This window comes from Quercus suber, unplaced genomic scaffold, assembly GCF_002906115.3.
Source record: "Quercus suber isolate HL8 unplaced genomic scaffold, Cork oak 2.0 scaffold_63, whole genome shotgun sequence".
NCBI classification, from domain to species: Eukaryota; Viridiplantae; Streptophyta; class Magnoliopsida; order Fagales; family Fagaceae; genus Quercus; species Quercus suber.
The window spans coordinates 1,438,136-1,448,355 of NW_027069528.1; the positions used below are offsets into that span (position 1 = coordinate 1,438,136).

General features: G+C 32.4%; 1 protein-coding gene across 1 annotated transcript; it reads left to right on the plus strand.

The window, feature by feature from the left end:
* Positions 1 to 6,102: 6,102 nt before the first annotated feature.
* Positions 6,103 to 8,927, plus strand: LOC112009389 (mitogen-activated protein kinase 7). The gene is made up of 3 exons (XM_065772752.1): positions 6,103 to 6,120; positions 6,326 to 6,755; positions 7,916 to 8,927. The coding sequence occupies exons 2-3, from the start codon at positions 6,333 to 6,335 to the stop codon at positions 8,597 to 8,599; spliced, it is 1,107 nt and encodes a 368-aa protein (XP_065628824.1). The 5' UTR covers positions 6,103 to 6,120; positions 6,326 to 6,332; the 3' UTR covers positions 8,600 to 8,927.
* The last annotated feature ends 1,293 nt before the right edge of the window (positions 8,928 to 10,220 follow it).

A 10,220-nucleotide genomic window follows, 5' to 3' on the forward strand; every position in this document is an offset into this window, starting at 1 on the left:
GTTATACATTCGGATAATCCGGCAGAAACTGAGGGTGGAAATTTCATGAGGATTTGTGTGGGGTTGGATGTATCTCTGCCGCTTTGTCGTGGTAGAGTCGTATCTCTGGAGAATGGGAAAAAAACTTGGATCACATTCAAATATGAGCGTCTTCCAAATATATGTTATTGGTGCGGTAGACTGGACCATAGTGATCGGGATTGTGAAGTTTGGTTGGAAAGTGAAGGGAGTTTAGCAGAAAACCAGAAGCAATTTGGTCCATCTCTATGTGCTCCACCATTTTTTCCAGCAAGGTGAAGTGTTATGGCTGTCCCAGGCTTCTACATCCCTAAGAGCAAGACAACAACTCCACCTGCCAGTACGACCAGGCCTGAAGAAGAGGGTTTAACCAACGATGAACCACCACCAAGGGAGGAGCAGACGGTGGTGCACAACCTGGCAAAATCTGTCAACACATTAAATGTTCAATCAGTGCAGGAAATTCCAAGCAGCGGCTACAATGAAACCTACCCATCCAACTAACTCACATGAATCCTTGTCACGTGAGATGCATAAGATTACTAGGGCTAAAAAAAAACCTAGCACATGGACAAGGTTTAACAGAGCAAGCGTAACCCAGAAAGTATGTTCATCTGTTTCTACAGGTGCATGTAAACGGAATTTCTCGGATGTGGATGACCATTTAGAATTACCTAGTAGCAAAAGACAGGTTTTGAAGGATGGTGCTGAATTTTCTTTCCAAGCGGTGGAGGCTGATGATCAGCCCCGCCAACAGTCATGAATCTCTTAGTATGGAACTGTCGTGGGCTTGGGAACCTGCGTACAAAAAAGGAGCTTGGAAATATCATCCGAGAAAAAAAAAAAAAAATTACTAGAACTCAAGTTCCATGCAATTTTTTAAAGTCCTATAGTGGTGTTTTAAAACCCTATAGTGGCGTTCTAAAACATGCAAGATTTTTTTTAAGTTTGATCGCTCCATAGGGAGCCCTATAGTGGCGTTTTAAATCCTTATAGTGGCGTTTTTTATGGAACTCAAGTTCTATGCAATTTATTTTTTTATTTTTTATTTTTTTAAGTTTTACCTATAGCTGCGTTTCATGGAGGCCTATAGTGGCATTTTTTATGGAACTCGAGTTCCATGCAATTTTTTTTTTTTTTAAGTTTGATCGCCCCATACTCAATTTTCTACAAATCGAGTTTTACATTGAAACTCGATTTTGAGAAAATCAAGTTACAAAAGAGGAGCATTTTCCTAATTAGTTTGGGAAAGTGTGCAGAATGCTGTATATTTTGCGCGAAAAGGACATTTGCCCATTTTGGCCTAGCATTACTTATATTCCTTTCTATACAACACAATTATTAGGAGAGAAAAGGAAATTTGATCTCAAACTCTATTGTAAGAAGATTGAATTGAAATAACATACCACTCAAGCAAGCTAAGAGATTTAGTGATTTATATTCATTAGTCTTGTTAGTGACAAATATATAATGCCCAATTCCCACATTATTTGAAGTAACCCTAAAAACTACCATTAAATACTAATATTATAATAAGTTTAGATCTTTATGATAATATGATAATTGGGAGACAAAAAATTTTTATTTTTATTTTTATTGAGAAGAAGGAGACAAAGAATTTGAATCTAGTAAAATATTACTCCACTTAATTTTTTTCGTAACTTTTATCTTGTACAATCTTAAGGAATAAATGGTGAAAACAATGTGGGTTTCATCTAGCTTAACTGGTAAAGTCTCTGATGGTTGAATAAGAAATCTAGAATTCAATTCCTACCTACACTCTCTAAAAAAATGGTGAAAACAATTACAGATAGTACACATATGATAAAAAGAAGAATTGTTAATTAAAATACCTAAGCAAACAGGATCCTTAAGTTACCTTGACATGGTATATGAATTTTTTTTTTCTCCTTATCTCCATAATAGAACATAAGTCAAAACTTTTTTTATTTTTTATTTTTATTTCATATAAGTCAAAACTTAGTTAGGAGAACAAATTGTGAACAACAATTATCCACAGTTGCAAGAATAAAAAAATAGGAAACTCATGAATCATGAGTGATGAGCGAAACCAAAGCAACCGGCCTCCTCAACTACTACTTTCCACGTGGTGCGCCGCTTGCTTGTGGCGGAAAAGTTTGTACAGAATGTCTCCACTTTCACACATTCACGTACGAGATCAAGGAGGGTTGAATGGATTAAACGACAAGCAAAGGCTTCTTTTGTCAAAGCATATGCTGTCTTCTTAGGTTATATTCCAATCCCAATCCATCTGTTTTACCCACACTGTCTCATCTTCTTGCTGCCAAACTTAGCTAGCTTAGCTAGCTCCACCCATGGATAAATTAATGCTCATCCACGAATCCATTTGCCCTCTTTTTATTTAACGCAACACAACTTATTTAAAAATATATATTTATAATGACGTAACTCTTTTGTCAATTTATTGAAGTGATTGATTTTAATTTTGAATTGGTGGTCCTCATAAAAATATTGTCTACCACTCAAAATCGTTCACTTCAGCAAATTGTAAAAAATATTTTGGTAAAAATTATGTCCCTCTAAATCGACTTATTATTTTTAACCCATTAATGATCATTCCCCAATATGATAAAGACATCAAACTATCAAAGTGTATCCCATAATAATAATAACAACAACAACAACAATGAATATCAAATACCCGGCCTAATTAATTTAATTAAATTTCAAATGGAAAAGTAAAAAATAAAAACTAAAAGATGGCCAAATATATGTCATATTAAATGACACCAAAGAGTTAAATTGATCATTAATAGTATAATTCCTAATCAAGCTCTGACCTTATTAAATCGATCATTAATAGTAATAGCCTAGTAGTATTTGGTTCTCTATGTGGTGCCTAATATTTGTGATTCATATCCCATCTCCCTCCTCGTCCACTATTTTAGTATAAAAAAAAAATTAAATATTCCATAATTTTAGGGTTATAAATAAGTCAAATAAGGTCAAATGAAACATTAATATGTTCAAACTTGATTTGTTTACTTTTTGTTATTACTTTGCGGTCTATCTTGAGTTCTCAAGCTCAAGATGGAGCTTAGTCATTTTGATCAAACTTTGTTAATTAAATTCCAAATATGCTCAAGCTTATTCACAAACCCTATTAAGGTGATTTTTTTATTATTAAGGTGGTTGATTAACTTATCTTGATCTAGTTTTTACTTAAAAACCCACACAATTTTTAGGTTCAAGCTTAGTTTGTTAATTTCTTGAATGATATCTTAACTTATGCATAAGCTCTATTAATTAAGTTGGTTAAATAATTTAACTTACAGTAAATTATACAAACCTTCCTCAAAGTTTCTAAAACAAAACTCCTGATCCTTACTTGACAATTCAACTTCTGGGTTGGGGCCTGTGGATCTTTTCTAAGATTGCTTTCTTTGCTAGTTTTGCTTTTTCTCTCCAACTTTAAATTGTAAAAGATTTCACTTTTTTAAGCTTTCCCACCAAGTAAACATTCTCGGATTCCAAGTACGCCACAAAGTTTTGAACTTTCACATGATTCTTGAAAGCCCAAAAAAAAAAAAAAAAAAAAAAAAATCTCTGAAACTGAAACCCAATTAAAAGCAAGTAATTAAAAATTCACTTGTGGATACAAAAAAGTGTATTTTAAAATTCAAAACTTGGGAGAAAAAGTAAAAGACTTTACCTGAACAATTGGTGAGACAAAGAGATCAGATCGGTAATGGAGTTGAGAGCAAAAGAGAGAGACAGATGATAAATTGGATATGTGAAAAAAGTTTGGGGGAGTTTGGGGAAATGGGTGTGTTTTGTTTTGCTGTCATGAACAATGAATATGAGGCATCATATGACATCCCACACGGCAATGAACTTTTTGGTACACATAATACATACACAAACACTTTAACTCAACCAAACTTCTAACAGCTAAGGCTACAGATCTTTCTTTTGGCTTTTGGTCGTAGGAAATATCATCGAGTCTTCATGTCTCTTTCGTGAACAGTTACAAAAAATAAAAAGACGGTGTAAATGATCCTAACTTGTAACTCCTAATGGATATAGGATAATAATATTATATCTCATCATAATATTCTTTCATATAGTATTTCACGCCACAACTGTCTTATTATTGGCTCGGCTCACTTTCCTCATTATTGATGTTTTAACTTTTTAATGATATACTTTCCGTTATCAAGTATGATACATACTTTTCCGTTTAATGATATGTCATTTTTTGATGTTTCTAACCTCTTTAATGTACAGCTTCAATTTAGCATCTTCTAAAAAAAAAAATTCAATTTAGCAACCAAAAAAAAAAAAAAAAAAATACAAGTTCAAATTTTCCTTCCCATTTATCAAATTATTAAATGAAAAAAATGGTTATAAGCAAATTTATTTTTTGAACTCTTCTACTACCATAACAAGATTTAATTTATTCTCAAAAAAAAAAAAAACGATAACAAGATTTAATAATATTTTTCACAATATTGTGAGGTGTCAGCTCATTCAAAATCAAAATCAAATCAAATCGGATTACAACAGATTCATCATAACTTAAAAATTGTTGTAATAAATTTGTAAGATTTTATTATTGTATTCATACTTCATATATATATTTGGTTGTAAATTTTGTCAGATTTTTTAAAGGTATACTTATAATTTTTTTCAACTTATTTCTTAAGTCAAATTAATTAATGAAGTTAAAATTATATTAAATTAATGGCTAAATATAGCCACCACTCATGATTAAAAAGAAATTATAGCCATCCCTCTTAAAGGTTTCACATGTTTGTTAAGTGAATTCTTTTGCTTTTTTTTTTTTTTTTTTTTTTTTTTTTGAGAAATTTTTTCTTTTGCTATTTGTTACCTTACATTCTCTAAAAAGTAAAAATCATTATCATGGGTCACCTTTTGCTTGATACAATAACAACGCGAGCTTTATTTTGTTATCATTTTTTTTTTTTTGAAAGGGGTTATCTTTATCCTTTATGGGTGCTTGTGTAAAATTGGCTATGAAAAACTTTAGACCCATTCAGTATTGAGCCTTCCCTTTAAGCACACATTTCACAGATAATGTTAGCCAATAATTTGGGCTCTTTTTAGTTCACTTAAAGCATTACCTCTTCCATAAAAAAAAAAAAAAAAAAAAAAAAAAAAAAAAAAAAAAAAAAAAAAAAAGGCATTGCCTCCTGAAGTTGTCAGTTAGGACTAAAGGTGTCACCTTTTAACCTTTTTTTTTTTTTTTTTTTTTTTAATTATATATATATATATATCAACCTCAATATAATTACTGATGCATGTCATGTAAGTTTGGTAAAAGGCATGGCTTTAGATACTTTTTGATTAGAGAAACAAAAAATAATAACAAAAACACTCCATGCTTTGCCTTTTTTTTTTTTTTTTTTCTTTTTTTCTTTTCCCCATTTTAGGATGGAATAAAGAGTTATACGCAAATGAAATGGTGCATAAAAATTAACAATGATTCCATAAAACAAAATGAGGGACGGCTGAAAAGAGAAAAATAAGAAGTGGGAGAGGGAAAGATAAAATGAAAGAAAAGAAAGAATGGATCATATGGACAATGTCACTATTCTTTATGTATTTTTAAGGGAAAAATGATGATCTTGTGGTGATTGTAAAAAAAAAAAGTGTAAAATTAGTCATTTCTTTATCTCCTAATTAGGGAGAAAATATACATCACTGGCCAATGGTAGGTTAGTACATGTCATACATCACTAATCTACCTTTGCTCTCTACAGATTATGGTTTATTTTTTGTTCTTATAATGTGTACAAATCAAAGGTTGGATGGTTTCTCTCGGATTGGAAGAAAATTCATGATATCGAAATTTTATGGGCAGCTCACTCAACCGAAGTCCATATTATTTCACTCACTTGACACTTCAAACTTTGCTTGACCAAGATCTTCACAACAACGAACTTTTAGCTCTTTCTTTATTGGTAATGGTGACTCAAATGATTACAACTCAAAAGAACAAGATACATGGAAATTGATACGATTACAATTTAAACTTTGACGAGAAATTTGCCAACACTAAAATAAACCTATGCAAAATTNCAGAAGTTGAATTGTCAAGTAAGGATCGATGCTTAACCCTTAAAACTCTCTTTCTTTGTTTTTTTTTTTTTTTTTTTTTTTGGGGATAATTAGCAAACATTATTAGATAGTTAATTAAAGCAATTCCTATTATTTATGCTGCTAATCTTTGTTAGTTGAAGTAGTTCATAGTTTTAGTTCTTTGCTATATAGTAAATTTGGGTTGTACTATGTTGAATTATAGGAGGGGAATGGCTACTCTAGTTGAGCCTCCAAATGGGATTAACCAACGAGGGAAGCATTACTACTCAATGTGGCAAACTTTGTTTGAGATTGACACGAAATATGTGCCGATTAAGCCCATAGGTAGAGGGGCATATGGGGTTGTTTGCTCTTCCATCAATAGGGAAACCAATGAGAAAGTCGCAATCAAGAAGATCAACAACGTGTTTGAGAATCGTATCGATGCGTTGAGGACACTGAGGGAGTTGAAGCTTCTTAGACACATTCGCCATGAGAATGTGATTGCTTTGAAGGATGTTATGATGCCAATTCACAGGACGAGCTTCAAGGACGTGTATTTGGTTTACGAACTTATGGATACGGATCTCCATCATATCATTAAGTCCTCACAGCCGCTTTCCAGTGATCATTGCAAATATTTTTTATTTCAGGTATTAATAAGTTCTCTCAAGTAGTGTTATGGTGTTTTTTCAATTTTTATTATTTTCAGCTGTGTTGGTACTTGGTACTAATTTGGTAATCGAAGAATGCATGATGATGAGGGACTATATTTGTATTTGGTTCCTTAGTATGCAGATTAATACCAGTTTGCTGAAGTATGAATTTTGATTACTCTGTTCATAACAAATATTTGGCCAATTCTAATACTAGGATTAAATGACCCTCCAGTGGAATTTATTTAACAGAGAAACACTGTGTTTGATTGAAGTGTCAGAAACAATCAATTGGAACAGACATAAAGATATAACTATTAAGTTCACATGTGTTGAATTGAAATCAGTCTTAAAATGGTAACCGGTAAATACTGATTTACAATCAATGTTCAACCTTTAGCAGACAATGTGTGGTTCAGACATGGACAAAGCACATATAAATATTGGATATTCCATGGGTAGTTTCTGCTTTATAATTGGACTATTTGTGAATTCTGAAATTCGTTTTTACATCTGTTTGGGTATCCATGTTTAATTGAATATACATACTTTCTCCACTTGTCCTTTAAATCCCTTCAATCTGTCTGTCATTGAGACGACTTTGATGCTCATATTTAACCCATAGTTCTGATATTGTTGGAGTTCCTGCAATATTACAATGTTATAGCTGTCAAGTGAAGTTCAAACATACTTAAGTCAATACATAGTTCTATGGTTAAGCATTGTTTATAAAAAACTGTGCTCTTTAAACTGAACATGCTTGTCATCTCACTGCAAAGACCAGGGTCTTCTGTGATTCACTTGTTTTGCCTTCTGGAAGAGTGGCAAGTGCTTCTCTGCTCTTAATGTGGCTTCATCTTGTTTTAGAACAAACTAACTTTGTGGAGCATCTATAAACTGAATTAGAAAACCATTTGTGCTAATCTTAAATGTGCCACCTATAAAGCAATTTCAGAAAGATACAGCAGTCGTTACATTTTCCTCTGTGCAACTTAATCAATATGCTTTCTAGAAGACTGATCTTGCATAGCTAAGATTTAATTCTTGTGTCACTATACAAAATTATTAATTAAATTTGGACTCTCTCTTTATTATTTTCTTTTTCAAGTATTTTTGTTGTCAATATTCTTGGGACTAATTTACATCACTCATTTTAGTTGCTTCGGGGGCTCAAGTATCTCCATTCAGCAAACATCCTTCACCGGGACTTGAAGCCTGGCAACCTCCTTGTCAATGCTAATTGTGACTTGAAGATATGTGATTTTGGGCTGGCAAGAACTAGTGAAGGCAATGGTCAGTTCATGACAGAGTATGTTGTCACCCGCTGGTATCGTGCGCCAGAGCTACTCTTGTGCTGTGACAATTATGGAACCTCCATTGATGTCTGGTCTGTAGGATGCATCTTTGCTGAAATTCTTGGTCGGAAACCAATCTTCCCTGGAACTGAGTGTCTCAACCAACTGAAACTGATTATCAATGTTCTTGGAAGCCAGCATGAATCTCATCTTGAGTTCATTGATAATCCAAAGGCCAGGAAGTACATCAAAACACTGCCCTACTCTAGGGGAATGCATTTTTCTCATTTATACCCCCAGGCTGATCCTTTAGCTATAGACTTATTGCAAAGGATGCTTATATTTGATCCAACTAAGAGAATTACTGTCGATGAAGCACTCCAACACCCTTATATGTCAGGGTTGTATGACCCCAGATCCAATCCTCCTGCCCAGGTCCCGATTAATCTCAACATCGATGAAAATTTGGGGGAACGGATGATAAGGGAAATGATGTGGAATGAGATGCTACATTACCATCCTGAAGCTGCTGCTGCCTATGCATGAGTGCTGCAAAAGCTTCCTTTGTGTTTTGTTGTATGATCTGTCTGTGGAACTAGTTCTATTGCTCGGTAAGGAAACATGTCTTTCAGAACTGTGCTGTTAAAACTTCATAATTGCACCAAAGATTTTGTTTATCATATTGTTTATTAGTTTGAGTTTTTTATTTGCGAGTATGAGATTGAGACATGGCATCTTGTAACTTGTAAATAGTTGATGCTATTATTTCTAGTCTAGAATTGTCCACTCTTGTATGACATTATCCTTCAAAAAGTCAAAACAATGAAGAGTCCTCAATAATTATGAATATAATTTTAGCAAGAGTTATTATTATCCTTTCCTTTTTTGGAAAATTGGATTCTCACAAGCATTTACGAATTATGAACATCAAATTTTTCGTTGGATAAAGTTTAGTTACAAAATTTATTGTAGTTTAAGGTTATAACCTTACTTAATATCTTTTTATCGGAGGTGAATTTTGACAAATCCACCATTAAATTGCTTTTTTTTTTTTAATATCCTCTATGTTTGTAAAATTTCTAGAAAATTAAAAAAAATAGCTATGTTATCAATGAATTATTTAAATTGCAAGATTTTGTAGTTTAAAATTATGCATAAAATATAATTTTATAGATCATATAGTAAATAATATCTTATTGGCATAAAATTTAACATACATATTATGAACGTAAAGAACATACAATTCAATTGTTAGATTTTAAAAATATGTAAAAATGTTAATAATATTGAGTAATGTTGTAGTCTTAGGCTACAACCGATTTTATAGCTAAATTTTGTCATTTTTCATTTATGCTAACACAACTTGGATAGGAAAAGGTATACTCAAGTATATTTGACTTGTAAAATTATATGAGATCGTGAACACAAATACTAAATACTTTATATATATATATATATATATACACACAAAGAGATAAAAGAAAGGGATGCAATACGAGAACTTTCCAGGTGATCACCCCTCCAAGTACTATAAAGACTAAATACTTACTATATAATATTCTTCTCTAAAATAGTTATTATTTCATTTGGTATCAGGACTGAACTGAAAATGGAGTATACTTATGGATTTAATCTCAGCCCGCCATATAGGTGAACCCAAAGAATGGGGCTGAACAATGGACTGGACCAGTTCCTTCTTTAATCGTAAACTTACTTGGTAAGAAGGCAAACGCTCCCAACGACTTAATGAAAATTATATTTTCAGTTTATAAAAAGACTTCGTTACGGAGCGAATAAAATTTCCTTGACCGTTAGCAATATTCTTTTCTTATTTTTTCGTAGAAAGGACCGTTAGTAATATTTCATTTTCAAGGAAATTGGACACTTGCATCATTGAAGTTTCTGAGTAATTCTTTACACAAAATATCAATATTTAGAGACCGTTTGGGGCATGCGTTGCGTTGCACGTTTGCGTTTTTTCCTTTTTTTTTTTTTTTTTTTTTTTTTTTCTTTCAGCCGTATAAATTCACCTTTTCGGTACTGTGCGGCTACTGTTCAATGAACAGTAGCCGCACTTGTTGACTTTTGACAATAAACAGTACATTTGTACACTGTTCACGGACCCACAATTTTCACTTTTCAGCAACTTTTTCATTAAAAATGGGTC

What these genes read in the sequence shown, in the direction of transcription:
- LOC112009389 (XM_065772752.1), top strand. Translation starts at nt 6,333, where the DNA reads ATGGCTACTCTAGTTGAGCCTCCAAATGGGATTAACCAACGAGGGAAG. An exon ending in GCAAATATTTTTTATTTCAG is followed by an intron (nt 6,756 to 7,915) that starts GTATTAATAAGT and finishes CACTCATTTTAG; the next exon opens with TTGCTTCGGGGGCTCAAGTA.